This window comes from Apostichopus japonicus, chromosome 21, assembly GCF_037975245.1.
Source record: "Apostichopus japonicus isolate 1M-3 chromosome 21, ASM3797524v1, whole genome shotgun sequence".
Lineage (NCBI taxonomy): Eukaryota > Metazoa > Echinodermata > Holothuroidea > Aspidochirotida > Stichopodidae > Apostichopus > Apostichopus japonicus.
This window is the reverse complement of record NC_092581.1, coordinates 20,531,319-20,551,043: the sequence shown is the minus strand read 5'-3', so window position 1 is coordinate 20,551,043 and position 19,725 is coordinate 20,531,319. Positions and strand designations below refer to the sequence as shown.

The 19,725-nt window shown below is 34.8% G+C and overlaps 1 protein-coding gene and 1 long non-coding RNA gene across 2 annotated transcripts; one reads left to right on the top strand and one right to left on the bottom strand.

Moving 5' to 3' along the window:
• The first annotated feature begins 2,166 nt into the window (after positions 1-2,166).
• Positions 2,167-18,392, top strand: LOC139963241 (uncharacterized). Its single transcript, XM_071963862.1, has 9 exons — positions 2,167-2,428; positions 4,038-4,226; positions 5,169-5,276; positions 5,764-5,873; positions 13,990-14,212; positions 15,709-15,858; positions 16,892-17,175; positions 17,567-17,635; positions 17,845-18,392. The coding sequence occupies exons 1-9, from the start codon at positions 2,380-2,382 to the stop codon at positions 17,884-17,886; spliced, it is 1,224 nt and encodes a 407-aa protein (XP_071819963.1). The 5' UTR covers positions 2,167-2,379; the 3' UTR covers positions 17,887-18,392.
• Positions 10,830-13,401, bottom strand: LOC139963259 (uncharacterized). The gene is made up of 3 exons (XR_011791531.1): positions 13,004-13,401; positions 12,086-12,240; positions 10,830-11,656 (listed from the first exon to the last, which is right to left on the bottom strand). It is a non-coding gene; the product is annotated as an uncharacterized lncRNA (long non-coding RNA).
• Positions 18,393-19,725: the final 1,333 nt, after the last annotated feature.

Below are 19,725 nucleotides of genomic sequence, written 5' to 3'. Positions count from 1 at the left end.
GGTGTAACATAATATGAGGGGTGTAACATTATATGAGGTTGTAACATAATATGCGGGTGTAACATAGGTGATGGGTGTAACATAATATTAGGTTGTATCATACTATGAGGGGTGTAACATACAGTGATGAGTGTAACATAATATGAGGGGTGTAACATGCTATGAGTGGTGCAACAACGGCAATGTCTTGCTGTCGCTAATATATACTAGTATTTCTCTCATTATTCTATTTGTGTAAACTCACTTACTACAATATTACAAGTACAAGAAAGCATCATTCATGTTATTAACTATAACTATTACATTTGAACATTATTCGGAACATTCGATCGGCTGCTTGAGTCTCGTTAAATATTAACCTAAGAACAAATCCTTCATTGCATAGTAATGCAGTACTCATATAAAACACTTATTGGTAGTTATGTAATGTAAAGCTGTATGTAAACAAAATATTTATAGCTGTACCAGTATAGAAGAGGATATATACGTTTTCAATTATATATATATATATATATATATATATATATATATATATATATATATATATATATATATATATATATATATGTATATGTATATATATATATATATATATATATATATATATATATATATGTATATATATATCACTGTGATTTTGATGCTGTAGTTGCTATGTTTGATCAATCAGTCTTTAAAATCATGGGAGTGTTCCAAATCGGTAATAGAGAAAAAGTGTAAGTTCCAATACCTCCTTAAACTTCTTGAAGGGACTTCCTGTGACAGGCAATTTAAAAGTATAGCTTCTCACCAGAATGATACTGTTTGGTACAAATAGTATTCGATAAATGATTTTAATATTATGAAGAATAAAATATCAAGCTGAATTGCAGTGATGACATCATTCAGTCTGCTGTTGACAGATGAATTGACAAAATATTACCAAATTTATAAACAGAAATCATATTATCGCCATACAGAATGTAAGAATCTCAGGCAACTGGAATATAACTAATGGTATACACTGACTTTTTTCAAAACGTTATATATCACGTTGTTGACTTTTTAGCCTATTTGTCTGTATGGTAACCACCTTTTTGTGAAATTATTACATAAAAATAAAATTATATTAATGTCAGGAGAGTATAACATTTGAAAATATAAGTTATATAGAAATCTAAAAAATATATTCAATGAACAGCATTTTTTTAACTTTTATATTATAATAAAGACGAAATTTGCCTCTGGTTTGTACGATATGATATTAATATTTATCAAATTTTAAGAACATATATTTTTCATAACCATACTTAGTTAAAAATGCAAAATATATTTCGAATGTAAATACTTCCTTGTTTCATTTGTGTATGTTTTAACCTTACTGGTACGAATGTTTAGGCTATAAATGAGCATTCCCTGCGTGGATAAGAAGATTACTTACATACAAAATAAGTACTTAGATTCAGTTCAACACTCCTACCCCCACCCCGCCCAGCCTCATTATTACACTCAACCCTTCCTCATCACAACAACCGAATCACGCGAAAATGGACTTTATATCACACTCTATATCACGAATAATGCAACATAACTTAAAAGGCTGAAAATGACTGGTACTTTTTAAATTATTTTCCGTCCATTTTGGTTCAATTTGTTTTTGATAAATATAAGTCCTTGGCGATGCTGAACATGATAAAATACGCCATGTTTACTTTGGATGGTGAAGGGCCAGTAGACAAGTTTTCATTCATAAACCACTTTATTTTGTTTCTGAATGCTGTTATTGTCACTTGAAAAGGACACCAGTATTAAAAAAGACAATTTATACGTTTTTTCTGTAGTATCATTAGCAATATATTTTGGGAAATGTTATCATTTTCCAACACTTTTCCGACCACGACAAATGCTTTATATGCTGGCCAGATAAACATAAAACTTCTCGTTTCATCGTTTCTATCTGTCATAGCAAATTACATTATAAATTAAAGCCATCAATTTGAAATTAATAATAAATAGGTTAATAACAATACAAATTAATAATAAATAGGTTAATAACAATACAAACGAATGTATTCATACAGCTACGCATAACAACGGTATAAGCGTTGTACAAAGTCCAAAATGTTATCAGCGTAATAAAACCAAATTTCGATCTATGACACCCTTAGAATCATTCTGCAAATATAAGTTACATATCTATGCAGATTATGCTTGATAAGTCGTTCGAGCGATTCTTTCTTCTTTATGCCATATCCTCTATGTATACAGCAACAATAGTGTAACTATAAGCAAACTACAACATTCTCTGTTCTGAAAGCATAATGTCAAACGTTAGCTTTATATGTATCCGTGTATTTGATTTTCAGCCTCTTAACAAGACCCGGATATAGGTTGAGCAACATGGAGTATTTTAGCATACTGTGTATTTTGTCTCTCTCTGTGGTCACATGTAAGTAGAAATTCATTTTTTGATTTACTTAATAAGCATCCATGAGCAAACTAATGCTTCATTTAAGAATTTGATTAGTAATTAGAACCTTAGAAGTATGATTTTCAAGTTAATAGGCGAATGATTAAGGATTAAACTCAGCAAGGTAATCGTCGTACTGTGTGTCTTAACATCCCACGCCATTTTGATTTCGTCCTGAACTTCGTTATTCTCATAGCAGCGATTCTGATTGACTTAAGTCACAGATTTTGTGTAAGCTATAGTTATTATTTGTTTACTGATCAAAGATGTCAAAATCAGTGTTGTTTTTCAGTAAATTCTATACAATGCAAATTACAAGTTAATAAATACTTAAATGAATCTTGGATATTTTGAAATAACTTTGTTGTTTTGATAAATATCGTAGCCTACGGTTTACCTTCTGCACTGTAGATAAATATTTATCAGTTGTTGTTGCAGTATTTATACACTTCATGTTATGTAAACGTAGGTGACCAATGATTATGTTGTACACTGTTATGTTACAACGTTGTAGTAATCGAGACCCATTTTGCGCGGAATGTGGACTTGAGATAGAATCAATATATTTCATCAATATTGGAAAACTTTGCCTTTACCAGCATTATAATATATAACATAGTATAATATGGAAAAGAATGTAGTATATATAATTCTAGTACAGAGTATAGAAGGATATGGAATAGTATATTGAATTAGCCTTCTATAGGAATTGTAATATATAGAATGTTACTAAATTACTACTTTGCTAGTCTTATTAACATCTAGTAGTAACAATAACCTGACTATGACCTTTGACACAATCTGATCGTAGGCAAAGCATCTGCGAATCTAATAAATATTATAAGGTATGTTCTAGCACTGTATATTGCAATATGTATTAATATTGCCATGCGAAAATAACACAGCTTAAATCGGAGTGTCTGACCTATATATGCTTCATAATCCCGTCTACGAAGTTCAGATTTGGTTTCGTTATTTCAATTGCAAAACACACATATATACATGCACAATTATTATACAATGTATAATAATAACAATTATCAATACACGTTAGGTATGATAACAAAATATGGATATGGCTCGTTTGCATTTAACTTGAACATAAACAAATGTCAAAAAGGAGCAATAAGTTATACCGTAGAGACATGTGGGTGGGTGGAATGAGGCAAATACTGATTGTTGGTATCGACATCAAATTGTGGACGTGATAAAGTTATGTCTTGCGTTTTGGACATTGTTCATATTATGTTTCATTTGTATGGTCTAGCTGGATTTAGACACGGAATCGAACGACTCGGATATACTGGACTGACCAGAACATTTATCTTTTGGTCACCTAGCTATCTTCAATTTTCATTTTCTCTTCCAAACTAAAATTTTGATATGCTTTCCTCGGTAAACAGCAAAAGACACCCCCACCCCTCCTCTCCTCTTCTGGTCGAAAAGAAGACATTTTCAAGCGTTGAATAGTTGGAAGAATAATAAAGAGATATTATTTTGACTCATATTGATATAAAGTAATCCTAGTTCATTAAGTTACAAAAAAAACCAATATTAAATATACAAATATTTTTGTTTTGTTCCTTAGTCTCAGAAACTTGTCCAAAGCTAAATGTGACAGAACCCTTACTTTTTGGTGATAAAAACTCCAATACTTCGTATGATGAGGATGAAATAATATCTTTCAGTTGTGTTGAAGAGCGACGTCTTGTTGGAGAACAATACGCAGTTTGCATAAACGGAGAGTTTTATGTTTCTCAAGTTCCAGATTGCCAAGGTATTATCAAAAGTTGAATCAATCGTTGACATCAACAAAAATAATCATTTTGTTGAAGTGCAATTCTTTGGTGATCGGCATAAAGTAAAATATTACACTATATTGTATGCTGGCAGGCGCGAAGCCAAGGGGAGGGGGCGAAGGGGGCAGCCGCCCCCCCCCCTTGATCATATTTTTTAATTTTTGTTTTAATGTTTTTAACGATATCGCTAGTATTTTCAAAAGAGAAAATGCTAAGATGCAACTTACAAGGCCTGGGAAGTGCCATTTCCAGCGATCTGGGAGGCATTTTCAGCGAAACTTTTCTTGTACGCTTCGCGCCAACGCATGGTGGCGCTACGCTTAGATAGTTTGCAATGCCGAATCTACAGTTTCGCCCCTCCCTTGGCAAATTCCTGGCTGCGCGCCTGTATGCTGGTGGACACTTTTCAAAAAGGTCGTTATGCTTTTTTAATAACCAAGTCTGAAAAACAAAACCATGCTGTATGTTTTCATTGTAATAGTTTGAGGAAATCTATTAAGATAATGCGAATAATTTTAACTAAAAAACATGAAACGTTTCTTCTCTCTATTGTTTATATATTCATTCCTAGAATTGTTTTCCTCTTTTAAGTTTTAATTAATTGTAACAAAGGTAACTTATGCAACTGCAATATTTTTAAATGTCGATTGGATTTGAAGTAATCATTTTGCGAGTAATACAGTTTCTTGATTCATTTAAACGTAAAATACATGTATATATATATATATATATATATATATATATATATATATATATATATATATATATATGTATATACATATATCTATATATATATATAAATATATATATATATATACATATATATATATACATATGTATATATATATATATATATATATATATATATATATATAGATTTATTTTCATCAAACAAATAACTTTATTCATGCTTCAAACAGAGAAATGTGTACACGCAGAATGCGCAAAGCGGATCGATGGCTACTGTAACGAGGGAGGCGAATGTGTCTGCAGACCGGGATATGCTTTATTTAACGGAAGCTGTATAGGTAAACCTCAATCGATATGATCAACAACTTCTCTTTCGAAGGCACCAGCTCCTTCTCGGCTGTTTTCTAACATAATATTATAGACACAAAATATTTCGTAATCCTATAAATATCGCTCATATCGTTAAACTAGATAATGTGCCCAATTAATGGCTATTTTAGGCAAGTTTGCAACTTCTAAAAGGAAATCATCTTGCAATTTGTAATATGAAATACCTTTTGGTATAAAAAAAAATCGGTTAATTTCATTCAAGTTCTTATGCTTAAATTGTATAAGTAGACAACTTCGACGTTGTGTTTTTTTCTTTTTCTTTTTATGTCCTTTACCCCTTCGCTCCTTTTGTTTGGAAGGTCACATTTTCATGTCATTGAACGTGAGGAAACATTAAAACAAGCACAGATGAATAATGTTTCTCATTATTTATTTTTTCTCAAATTCCATAGCATCAGTCTTTTTGTTTTTAACTGTTTTCTTTTTTTTTAACAGATAAAAAATCTGTAAAAACTGTCATAAGTTTAGCTACAAAGTGGATACCAGACTATGATCATAACTCTTCCAATGACTTTAAGGTTTTGCAAGCAGATATCTGCGCCAGCGTAAGTAAACCTTTACTATTTCGGGATAAATTAAAAGTTAAATTAAACCATAATACGTTGCAGCTAACGATTGTGTGGACATAATTTATTTATCAAATCTCAACTAAACGTCACGTCGTTGAAAAATCGTTTTTAAAGCTGCATTTTGCGTTTGTCCAGAATTTTTCCGTGTCTATCGAGTTTTTATCATAATACGATCACAAAAGACAAAACTAAGACTTTCTCATACTTTTTTCCCTACATCGAACGTTAATTAGCAAGTAATTAAGGATATTATATGATTCTGAGAATTGTGTCTCCCTGACACAATCGGCATTAGTATTTATCACATGCAGCTCTACAAACCGCCTATTTAAATTCAACCAATCAGTGAAGAGATGTTTATGTATGACTTAGAGCTTAATAAAGCAGCATTTTGCGTTGGGTCACTTTTTTCCACCTTTTTATCATGTGCATCGATTTTTTTTACATGTATCAATCATAAAACAGCAAACTAAGATACCATCCAAGTTTCACCCTGCCAAGAGCGTTAATTAGCGAGTAATTAACGATTTATGTCGATAATGAGAAGAGTGTCCTCGACAAATTCCACAGTTAAAATTAATCGCATACAATTCCGCCAAACCCACCAGTTTGAATGCAACCAATCAAAGATGCAGGTTTAGTTATGAGCCATTGCTAAAAATAGATTCAAGACTTTGCGTTGGTACAACCACATGAACCAGGGAGTTGTTATGCAACTCCCTGGTACAACTGCCATATAGACTGTACACAAATCAAGCGTGGTGTTATATTACGTATTTGTCAATGACGTTCGTAGTGTTTAAATATTCATCTTATGGGCGAGGTTTATTGGGTTCCCAACGGAAAAAATCTTGGAGAACAACAAAGTTGAAAGTTGCAAATTTTTCGACTTTTATGCCACCATTTGAAGTAAAATATAAATAGATTAGCTAGTTATGTATGTCGTTATGGCAAAGTGTAATCAGTGAGGTTAAGCAAAATCATAGAAAAGGACGCAAATGCTGCTTTAAAATAGACTCAGTCATTGGCATGGTAATCCCTCAGCGTCTTTACCGTGAGTAAAGTATACACGCACGTAAGCCTACTGTACGTAGTAGCAAAGTATTTAGCGTCGTATAATTGCTACATGCACATAATACTATAACCTGGTGACGAAGTGACAAAAGAATAAAACAATGGAGAAGCGCTCAAAAGGGAAATATAAATTTTTGAAGAACCTAACTTCACCTGAAAAGAGAAAATGGCGGAAAGCCCAGAAGAAAAAGTACCACGACACCGTGTCCCTCTCGGGAATCAATGGGAAAGATGGAGCGAAGTGAAGAGGAATTTACATCTGAAGAGTGATTCAGAAGTCGCTCGACTTCTGCTCGACAGGTAAGCAAAGGATAGAATTGTTCGTTACATTTTTTGTTTACCATGATTTAACGTTACTTCTCATTATCGGTGAGAGAAACTGAGACCGAACCTCTGCCTCAACTATGATTACTACAGTATCTAGTTTAGCCTAGGCCAGTATAGGGGCCTTTACTAAGTCTATGGTACTACTAGTAGTATAGTGTACTTAGCCTACTATTTACTAGCACAACCAAGGCCAGTTAGGCTAAACGCTCTTACTTTTCTAACTCTTTCTTCACAGTCATAGTCTTATCAAATTGCGACAAGTTTTTGTTCTTGATACAGTGCTAACTAACGTTCACGCCGACGCATAGGTACACTAGACTTTACAAGGGCTTACCAGTCAAAACGTCCCTTTACCAAAACGTCCCCGTACCAAAACGTCCCCGCTTTTGGTCAAAACGTTCCCGTTGGTCAAAACGTCCCCGTAAGTCAAAACGTCCCAGTCATATGGAAAGGTGGCGATCATTTGATCCGTGCATAGTCGACCTCGGGCCTTAAGTGTGTGTTTTATACCTTCCAAAACGACCGTATCGCGATCTTTTGAAAAAAAATCAATGTACCGATATCATTTACTGATATCGGCTAAAACAAATTACAGTAGTTTAAACATTTCTCTTTCATAATCTTTTAACGAATTATCATTAATCTGAACTTTACTGTATGTCGTTTTCCGATTAAAAAAGTTTAAATTTTTAGTCCAGTCGGATTTATGTGCTTGCATATTCGTATATTCTACAAGGACGCTAACTTCAAACTACTCGAATTCTCAGACCGTTTGATCAAACTGCATGGCTAAACTTGCGCAACTAACTTCAAATTCTGTTCTTTCATATTATATAAGCCTATTTCTGATTGGTTAATGGTCACTGTATGTCTTTTTTCCATCGAATGAAAGTTTCCGTAAGAAATTTTTCTTCGAAAACCTCATTATAACGCCTCATTATTTATTCATGAGCTACGTCACGAATCAGCTTGTGTATCAACAACATTCCCACTGATGCTTCGTCCGACAATCGTATTGTGATTTCTGAGGTGAATTTCGAGATTTGGGTGGTAATATGCAATGAAATAAGATGACGACATTGTAATAAACATAAATTAACAAGTTGAGAATCCTATTTCATAGTTTCCTTTGAAATAGGATGAATATAGTGATATAAATTGCCCACGTAAACGTTTGTAGCGAACGTTCAGGCCTACCGTGCTTTATGTATTAATGCATATGGTTTAGTACAGTTAGGTTAACACTCGTATGTACGTAGGCTAAAGCTATCGCTAGGACTATCAATGGTTGTTTGTTTGGAAGATACCACTGTAAGTGGGTAACTCCATGTACCCCAGTTAATTAAGTCAAATACATGAGTTTGCCTAATAAATGTTATTTTCTCAAGTTCGATTAAAAGGTGTGCAGACAAATAAATGTATAAACACAACGTCATGTCTCAGTGTTCGTTTACATTCACTGCTATAATTATTTTAGCATCAATTCATTTAGAAACAAATACAATCCCCATGCCGGTAATGGAACAGTCCGCCTGTCAATATGCATATTCATACCGGTGACTCATAACATCGGCGGATTTTAGTCTGTGTGGCTTTGTAGAGCAAATGCTCTTTTATAGCCTAAACTTTTCCATATGCTATCACATTCATTCACAGTTGTAAATATATATTAATTTTAAGTTATAATTTGAATTCAGAAAAAAAATTAAACGTAGTGTGCTGTAGGAAAATATATATCACTTTCATCCACCCCGTCTCGCATATTCCAAAAGTAAGTAAAAAAAAAAATCCCTTCCCTCAATATCGATATTAATTCAGAAAGCAAATCGTGTTTAAAAAAAATCCTATAAACCTACAGCCCTCTTGCACTCCCTTTTCTATTTATATTATCTAACCTCAGAAAATTATACTCAAAAATGTTTCCGCCCTCATAACCGGCACTTCCCACTCCCTAAAAACTGTGTTTTCAACCTGAACTATACTTATCCTTACACGTAAGTTGATTTGAACTAAAAACATCCACACTTGCATTCCAACTGATTATAAAAGCGGGGACGTTTTGACTCACGGGGACGTTTTGACTACGGAGACGTTTTGGTAAAAAGCGGGGACGTTTTGGTCTTAATAAAGCGGTGACGTTTTGGTAAAGGGACGTTTACCTTACAAGGCATGGGCTATGATGGCAGTGATTTCGTATGCAGTAACCGAAATCACGAGGCCTACGTTCTGGCGGTTCCAGTTAGTTTCTTGCCCTAAATACTTTGTTTCCTCCCCTAAAAACGTTTCTTACCTCTGTACCTCCTCAATCATGGAGAGGAAATTATCGTTTTTTCCAGGGAGGAAGCTGATGAAAGCATATTGGCTATGCTATGTGGAAAGAATAAATTTAGTAGGCCTAGGGCCTAAGTGGAATAACTGTAGGAATTTCTTATCATTTCTACCTTTTCTACAAATATCTCTTCCCATATAGCCTAGCCAATTTGCCTCCTGTTTCTTTGATTGAAATCGTTATTTTCTCTCCTAAATAAAACATTACAGTTACTTCAGTACCTAACTCTTTCTACGTAGCCTAGCCAAATGTCTTCTTGCTTGAATTCCTCCCCTGAGAAACAGTACTTTCCTCCCTGAGTGATAGTTTATTTTTGTGATTCTACTTTCAGGTTTTCAAGAAAATTCTCAAAGTCTGCAGGCAGATGGACCTGTGTTCCTGTTATGGAAAAGAATAGTTACAAGTACATTCCTCAACTGATGAAGGACATATTTAGACGGAGGCTTGATGATGACAATTCTCAACTAGGACGTGTTGTTCTTGCCGAGGATGACCCAAGGCACATCTCTGGTACAATTCGCCCGAGCCAACCTCCATCAGTTTTACAGCTTCTTGCAAGCCATCATAGCAGGATGGGACCAAGATCTACTGTTGTAATGAGTCAAATCTATAAGTCTTCCTTGCATCAGCAAGTGATATCATTTTTTTTGGGTGGGGGTGGGATGGAGTTGTTGCACAGCTTGTTGCAAGCCATCAGAGCAGCATGGGGCCTAGTTCTATTTGTAATAAGTCAAATCTATTAATCTTCCTCGCTTCAGCAAGTAATATTATTTGGGGGTGGGGGGAGGTTGGAGTGATTGCAACCTGCATGTCTCCTACAACTTTGCAGTAATTTAAAAAGTGGTAGGGGTGGGGTCTTCTTTTCTCAAAGTCATCAGTCATGCCAATTGATCTAAAACATAATGCATGTACTAGTTTGGAATCAGGTGTGTACTCGAAGAACTATTCCTTTTTTTAAATTTTTGTTATTGTAAAGATCAGCAGACTTATTCTAAGCACATTCATCAATAAAAAATGAACACTTAATTGAACTTGTTATGTGTATTGAAGCTTCTTAATGTCTATGTTTCAGAATAAATTAGCACATTAAATTGGAAGATTTTTCAGACTGAAGTAAGAACAGCAGTGAAAGAAACTGTGTTTATTCAAAGCCCTGAATGGTAAAGTTAAGGAACACAGAAAAATAGAGAAAAACCATGATCACGTCTTTCACAAAAAGAAAATGTAATACTAATAACATGTCTATAATCTTAGATGATATTGAAAACACGTCTATATTTGGCAAGGAATACAACTGATCAAGAAATAAAGAAATGAATACAAGTGAATGATTAAGTCAAGGAAATAGAGAATATCTTTGACCCATGGAAAACAATAGCAATCAATTACTCTCCAGGGGCTACATATTAAAATGTAACAGTTAACCAACTTCTCTTCTTGAGATATGGCATTAGCACTAATGGCCGTAAGCATAACAATGGGATTATCTACCCACCGAGTGTTATCAACATTTGCCATGAAACCAACTTTCACTTCTTGGGATATGAACTATTGTCCTCAAAATGACCTTCATGGTTAACAAAACGTTTTACCTACTCACCAAGGGCCACTTATATAGCTAGTTTGAAGTTCAACCAACTTTCATTTCTTGATATTGTTTATAAATTTTAAAGAGTTGAACATCTCTTGACCTAAAATGACCTTTAACCTCCATGAAAAACAATAGGGTTCATCTACTTACCAAGTGCTATCTACATAGCAAGTTGGATGTCAAACCAACTAGCACTTCTTGAGATACTGTTTTTACATAGATTTCAAGTGTTGACCTCAAATGACCTTTAAACTCGATGCAAAACAATAAGGACCATCTACTCTTCAAAGACTACCTATATACCAAGTTTGAATTCAAGCAACTTTTACTTCTTGAGATGTTGAGTGTACATATATCAAAAAAGAGTGCCGGATGGGTTTCAAGCAGTTGCATTACCAGTTGTCGGGGCTGTTGAACATCTACATTACCAACCATTGCCTAAAAAGAAAAGTGAAGAAAAAAGAGTATCATTTATTTTGCCTAAGTAACAATATCATTGCTTTGATGATAGACAGCACTGATTGATTGTGTAGCTTTGGGTGTTTAATATACATGTGATATTTGAAGATAGACATAAAATGTATTGTTTGAACACTACACCAAGTACTACGAAGTGCTCTGTTTTTCAAAACTTGCTTTCAGACAAACTGTATTTTGCTTCCAAAAAGGTTTAGCAAATATAACCCTTTGATAATTGATGTCACTGTAAAATAACTATTTTCAGTATGACAATCTACCCAGCTACTTATGTTGCTAGTATTCTATAATTGAGCAAGCCATTCTGTTATTAGGCTGAGTTTAACTTTTTAAAGAATTATCAGCTGTTACTTTGCACCAAATCCCACAATTATGCATATTGAAACTTACCCTTATATTTCCCATTCGCTCCTGCTGACGTTCTTCTACCTGCCTCCTAGCTGCAGCTGCTGTTAGCCTGGTTGTCCCGTTGTCTGGTGTTACCTGAGGCCTATCCAACCTCTACTTCTGCCAGCCCTCCTTGGTGTTTCATCACCAGATGGTTGCTAAGAAGGTAGCAAAAGGTTACAAATTATAAACGTGTCTTGGGATCAGCTGCTAAAATGTATTGCTCTCATTTACTGGTGTCATATGACTACATGTTATTTATCACTTTCATGGAATGGTTATATATAACATTTACAGTTATATAACATTTACAGAACAGCAGACATTGCATGTTGCCCTAGGTTTCAGTTTCCCGACCTGTTAGTTTCCTACCCTGAAAATGTTAGTTTCCTCTTCTAAAAACGTTACTTTCCTCCCCTACATCAAGGTAGTATACTATCGCATTCAGGTTAGGAAACTAACCATGCTTGTTGAATGAAACTAAAAAAAAGGGTAACTTACTACACTCACACATAATCATAAAAATCGCCTAAATAATCAATTACAATTACTTCAGTTTTGCAAAGCACTTGCTACAAAGCACTACTTAAATCTCCACATGGCCTAGCCAGTATGCCTCATTGCATTCCCTTATGAGAAACGTTACTTTCCTCTCCTGAAAAACGTTAATTTCTCCCATGTTGTTAGAGGAGGAAACTAACGTTTTTCAAGAGAGGAAACTAACGGATCCGGAAACTAACGGCCCCCATTGCGCTACACTCATAGCTACATTGCTTTTAGTGAACAATTCACAGCGTGTACATAACGTTATTCAGGCCTAACCAATGTAAGTCACACACTAATAGGTCTGATTGTACTACAGTAACTAGCCTATAACACCGATTAGAGTGATACAATATCGTTCTAGAGAATGTTACGTACCGATCGAGTTCTTGCTGGTTCAATGACTTTCTCTCTTATGTATCCTTGCTGCAAAGCAGGTTTTATTTCCGCGGAGCGACGAATTTTCTTGGGTTTTTAGGGCATCGTATGCAATGCGATATGCCGTAACTGTCCCTTCGCGCAGTATGTACATCTCCTCAGCTGATTTTTGTTTACTGTTTACCTTGCTATTAAAAGTACCTTGTCCGTTATACATATTCACAAGGTTCCTTTTAGTGGGAGGAGTCTATCGAAGTCAAAGATTCAAAATACGAGCCAGAAAATGTCATATTTTTTGCACTTTTCGGGAATAGTTTGAGTTGAAACTTTACAGTTAGCTTAGTTTACGTCATTGGTATAGTATCCTAGTATTGCAAAATCTCGAGAATCAACGCAAAATGCTGCTTTAAATGAAAGCATGGAGTGAAAATTTAGTTTCGTTGCATTACTGAAAATAATTGAACGTATAAAATTTAATGTGATGTCGTTTCTACGCTTCTCTATGTAACACAGCATTTAGGAGTATTGTATGTTTCTTGGAATACATTTAGGAATGTAGTTACTACCTTTAAAAAATACATTTTGATATTTCGATTAGCTCATTCTGACTTGAAACATTTTTATGTATTATTTTATATATTTAGGTAGGATTTTTCTCTGCTTTAATGTACAAGTGCCTTTCCTCTATTGATTTTCTCAGTACATCAAGAGCAATACAGATCAAATAAAGGATAATTGTATGTCTAATAAGATGGGTAAAGAGAAACGTAATTAAATCATACGTAATTAATCTTATTTTATAAGTAATTCATATATGATAGGAGTCATAAATAACTTGTTGTTGTATCTTTTTTAACTAAGTATGTTTTTATTTTCTATTGAAAATGTACATTTTTTGTTCCTTGTTACTTACCAGAAATGCTTCTTTAAACTGCTATAATAAGATTATTATGTTACTTTTTCTTCACATGTTCACGATCGAGAAGTTTGATGATGTTTTCGAGATTTTCAACTACACTTTACGCTGTTACGTCTCTTTCAAAAAGTCAAATCAAGTCACAATTGCAAATGTGATTAACGATTTTACTGCCGAATCCATTGAAGGTCCATCTGATGTAGAGAAAGCAATAAACGGTGCGATTCAATTAGGTCACACCGTACCAGGAATGCGTTATAATGTTACAGAAGACACCAAAGCAAATTCAACATGTAAGAAAATAATTGGAGGATCTTTAACTTAAACTTTCACTTTTATTGTATTTATTATATTTTCACCCAGTAAATGGCACGCGTGAATCTCAAACAAAATGACAAATTTAGTGTCAAAACATTACATATACTGGCTTTAATGCAGCACCAGCAAGATTTGTCAGCTAAGAAATTGACAAAGAATAGAAATCAAAAGAGTAGCAAATGAATCATATTAGTAATTAATATCTTTCAAATATAATGGATTGTACATCTGAGCAAAACATAAAGCAACAAATTCACAGCTATTGACCTATTGCTGTCTTATTAATCATGTGAGCCTTATATTGACCTATCGCTGTCTAATTCATGTTGTGAGCCGTATATTGACCTACCGCTGTCTAATTCATGTTGTGAGCCTTAAATTGACCTACCGCTGTCTAATTCATGTTGTAAGCCTTATATTGACATATCGCTGTCTAATTCATGTTGTGAGTCTTATATTGACCTATCGCTGTCTAATTCATGTTGTAAGTCTTATATTGACCTATCGCTGTCTAATTCATGTTGTGAGCCGTATATTAACCTACCGCTGTGTAATTCATGTTGTAAGCCTTATATTGACATATCGCTGTCTAATTCATGTTGTGAGCCGTATATTGACCTACCGCTGTCTAATTCATGTTGTAAGCCTTATATTGACATATCGCTGTCTAATTCATGTTGTGAGCCGTATATTGACCTATCGCTGTCTAATTCATGTTGCCTTATATTGACCTATCACTGTCTAATTCATGTTGTGAGCCTTATATTGACCTATCGCTGTCTAATTCATGTTGTGAGCCGTATATTGACCTACCGTTGTCTAATTCATGTTGTAAGCCTTATATTGACCTATCGCTGTCTAATTCATGTTGTAAGCCTTATATTGACCTATCGCTGTCTAATTCATGTTGTGAGCCTTATATTGACCTATCGCTGTCTAATTCATGTTGTCAGCCTTATGTTGACCTATCGCTGTCTAATTCATGTTGTAAGCCTTATATTGACCTATCGCTGTCTAATTCATGTTGTGAGCCTTATATTGACCTATCGCTGTCTAATTCATGTTGTAAGCCTTATATTGACCTATCGCTGTCTAATTCATGTTGTAAGCCTTATATTGACCTACCGCTGTCTAATTCATGTTGTAAGCCTTATATTGACCTATCGCTGTCTAATTCATGTTGTAAGCCTTATATTGACCTATTGCTGTCTAATTCATGTTGTGAGCCGTATATTGACCTATCGCTGTCTAATTCATGTTGTAAGCCTTATATTGACCTATCACTGTTTAATTCATGTTATGAGACTTATATTGACCTATCGTTGTCTAATTCATGTTGTGAGCCTTATGGAATCCATTACCTTCGCATTCTTTATACCAACAGTCACATTCGACTAAAAATAGGGTCTCCACTTATCAGTTAAAAGTTTGTGTGTTTTATCACTTTAACATTTTCCGTTTCGTTTTATAGATTTGAAAGAATGTGACGAAAACTCCGATATTTGTGACGATCACTATGGGACGTGTAACGATATTGGAAAGGGAAACTATAAGTGTAGCTGTATACATGGAACATATCAAAGTGAAAACATCAAAGTAGACGGTACAGATTGCAGCGTCGGTAAATATACGAGGTCTTTCTCAGGATCCACATTCCAAATTCCACCACCATTGCAACAAGCTTCTATTAGATCACCTTCAACGTAACGACCGTCAATTTCTCCATCAACACGACCTATATCTTAATCATAAACAAGAACGTATCGATTGCCATCACCACAATCGACATCCTCACGACCATCATCACCATCAATGTCTTAAATTCCTGCGCCATCATGCATCTTCACCATCACGACTGTCACTTTCAAAATCAATACGACTATCACTTTCAACATCAACACGACCTTAATCTTAATCATTAACAAGAACGTAGCGATTGCCATCGACACCCTCACGACCAGCATCACCATCAATGTCTTAAATGCCTGCGCCATCATGCATCTTCACCATCACGACTGTCACTTTCAACATCAACACGACTATCACTTTCAACATCAACACGACCTTAATCTTAATCATTAACAAGAACGTAGCGATTGCCATCACCACAATCGACATCCTCACGACCAGCATCACCATCAATGTCTTAAATGCCTGCGCCATCATGCATCTTCATCATCACGACTGTCACTTTCAACATCAACACGACTGTCACTTTCAACATCAACACGACTGTCTCCATTGGCATCAACCTGGTCGTCACCTTTACCATCAACACGACCGTCATCTCGGTCATCAATACGACTTTAACCTTCGCTATCAGCCCGACCTTCGCAATCGACATCATTACGACCGTCGACTTTCCAGTCAACACGACCGTACCCATCAACAGGTGCGTCAGCACTGCCATGGATACGATAGTCACAATCGCCATAAAGCCAATGGTCACCGTCGACATCAACCCATCACACTCGCCACCAACATGAATATAAGCCCATCGATTAACACGATATTCGACATTACCATCAAAACGACTGTTATCATCGACATCCCACACGAAAATAAAAAAAGTGGGATACTTTTGAGCTCTAGTCATGAATTATTCAGTATAACCATATAACTACACCAGTCTTTTCTTTAATTATTTCCAACAGCACCAATCAAAGTTGGTCTTACTGTGGGTTTAGGAATTGTTTGTGGAATAGCAGTAGCCTGTTTCATACCTGCGTATCTATGGTTTATCATCTCCCCTGCATTTGGCAAAGCTGAATATAATACTGCTGCTGCTGCTGAAGTCGGTAGTACGGAAGATGAAGATGAAGACGATGAAGAAGAGAGAGATCATAAGGATGATTTAAAGCGTGATTTAGAGGAAGACGAAGAGCTGGATAAACAGTTGATATTTCATCAGACAATGATACAGAATATGTCAAATTTTGTAAGAAGGCATTTTCTACGGTATTTTTTTTTACATAAGATCCATTTTTGTGATATTATTGTATCACAAAAGCATTATTCTTTCAGCTATAGTCAAAACTATCTATGGCGAACACTGACAACGTCTGTTGTTGGTCAAAATTATGAGGGACTTAATTAATCTAAAGTAGACACAGCAGTATGTTTCAAGTGTATTCCTTCAAATGAACAAAGCTGTTTTAGATAACTGTTTTAACTACTAATATAAATATTGAAGAAACAAAATTAATACTGATGAACTATCAATGTAAAATTGTCGTACATATAGCTTTATTGTTATATCAAGATTTATAACATGATCAAAAATGACTTATCAGGTTCTCCTGCGCCTTATTATTTCTTTATTGCAACAGAATCCTATGCCCAGAGTTAACCGAGACAGTCAGAGTTATGGAGTTCCAAACAGCATTGAACTTTCTACCGTAAGTATATATAACTTTAGTTATCATATCATAGTAAACTAACTACACAAGTACTCATCCAAGTCCTATAGATCTTAACTGTTTTGCGCCTAGTCCTTAAGTTAACAAAACTGCTCAAGCAAAGTGTGTGCCTTAACATTACACAACTTTCCTATTTCCTAAGTATTATAATATCAGTCATTTCTCTTTCTTTTCTCTTTACATTTCAGGCAAATTCTATGGACAATTTTAATCATCAGCAATCCAATTAAAGGCCCTCGTTCATATTGAGAGGAGGATTACTAAGGTGTAAAAACTTTTGAAATACAAATTCGCAAAGAGGATGGCCAAGTGTCGTTATCGTACTGGCGTAGAGCTATATTAGGATTGTTCTGACAGGGAATACGAGATATTGAATCACTTGATGTAAACACATGTAATGTTACCATTCAGACACCAAAAATAAAAAATAAAATTTTGATTCACACGGGATTATGAAATGCACAAAACATGTTCCTTTTTCTACTATGTATTTGATTTTTTATAAGAAATATAATCTGTCAAATTATCTTATGTTGTGAATATTAAGTAAAGTTAGTATCTGTAGTATAAGCGTTTGCAGAGTCTGTGAAAGAACATCATGTTTACAATTGTAAAAGAATGCCATTTACCAGTGTAACAGAGTACCGCTTACCAGGGAAATAGAATGCCACTTGCCAGTGTTATAGAATGCCACTTACCAGTGTTATATAATGCCACTTGCCAGTGTAATAGAATGCCACTTACCAGTGTTATAGAATGCCACTTGCCAGTGTAATAGAATGCCACTTACCAGTGTTATAGAATGCCACTTGCCAGTGTAATAGAATGCCACTTACCAGTGTTATAGAATGCCACTTACCAGTGTTATAGAATGCCACTTGCCAGTGTTATAGAATTACATTTCACAGTGTTATAGAATGCCACTTACCAGTGTTATAGAATGCCACTTGCCAGTGTTATAGAATTACATTTCACAGTGTTATAGAATGCCACTTACCAGTGTATAGAATGCCACTTACCAGGGAAATAGAATGCCACTTGCCAGTGTATAGAATACCTCTTACCAGTGTTATAGAATGCCACTTACCAGGGAAATAGAATGCCACTTACCAGTGTTATAGAATGCCACTTGCCAGTGTTATAGAATTACATTTCACAGTGTTATAGAATGCAACTAACCAGTGTTATAGAATGCCACTAACCAGTGTTATAGAATTCCACTTACCAGTGTATAGAATACCTCTTACCAGTGTTATAGAATACCACTTACCAGTGTTATATAATGCCACTTACAAGTGTTATTGAATACCACTTAACAGTGTTATAGAATGCCACTTACAAGTGTTATAAAATGCCACTTACCAGTGTTATTGAATACCACTAAACAGTGTTATTGAATACCACTTACCAGTGTTATAAAATGCCACTTTCCATTGTTATAGAACACCACTTAATAGTGCTATATAATAACACTTATCAGTGTATAGAATTCTACTTACCAGTGTTATTGAATACCACTTAACAGTGTTATAGAATGCCACTTACCAGTGTTATAAAATGCCACTTACCATTGTTATAGAATACCACTTAACAGTGTTATATAATACCACTTATCAGTGTATAGAATTCTACTTACCAGTGTTATAGAATGCCACTTGCCAGTGTAATAGAATGTCACTTACCAGTGTTATAGAATGCCACTTACCCAGTGTAATAGAATTGGGTCCTCTTATGTTTTTTGCCATATCTATAAGTAAATAAGTAAAAGTATATAGGTCAGCATAGACAAATTTAAATGCATGGAACGTCACAAGGTTATTACATTCTTTAATTGACTTCTATCAAATTGATTTTTAATTTCTCCCCGAAAATCACTTAACGACGAAATGATTAAATCAACAACAGGAAAATTGACTGGACCCTTAACCAACAAATTTCGAGAGAGCAATGTTTAGAATGGATCTGGTACTATAGAGAACTATACCTTAAACTTGCTCTCATAATCTCGATTTCTTAGGGGGCGGGGGGGGGTGGGGATAGCAGATCAGAGTTGACTGTTCTTGTCATTG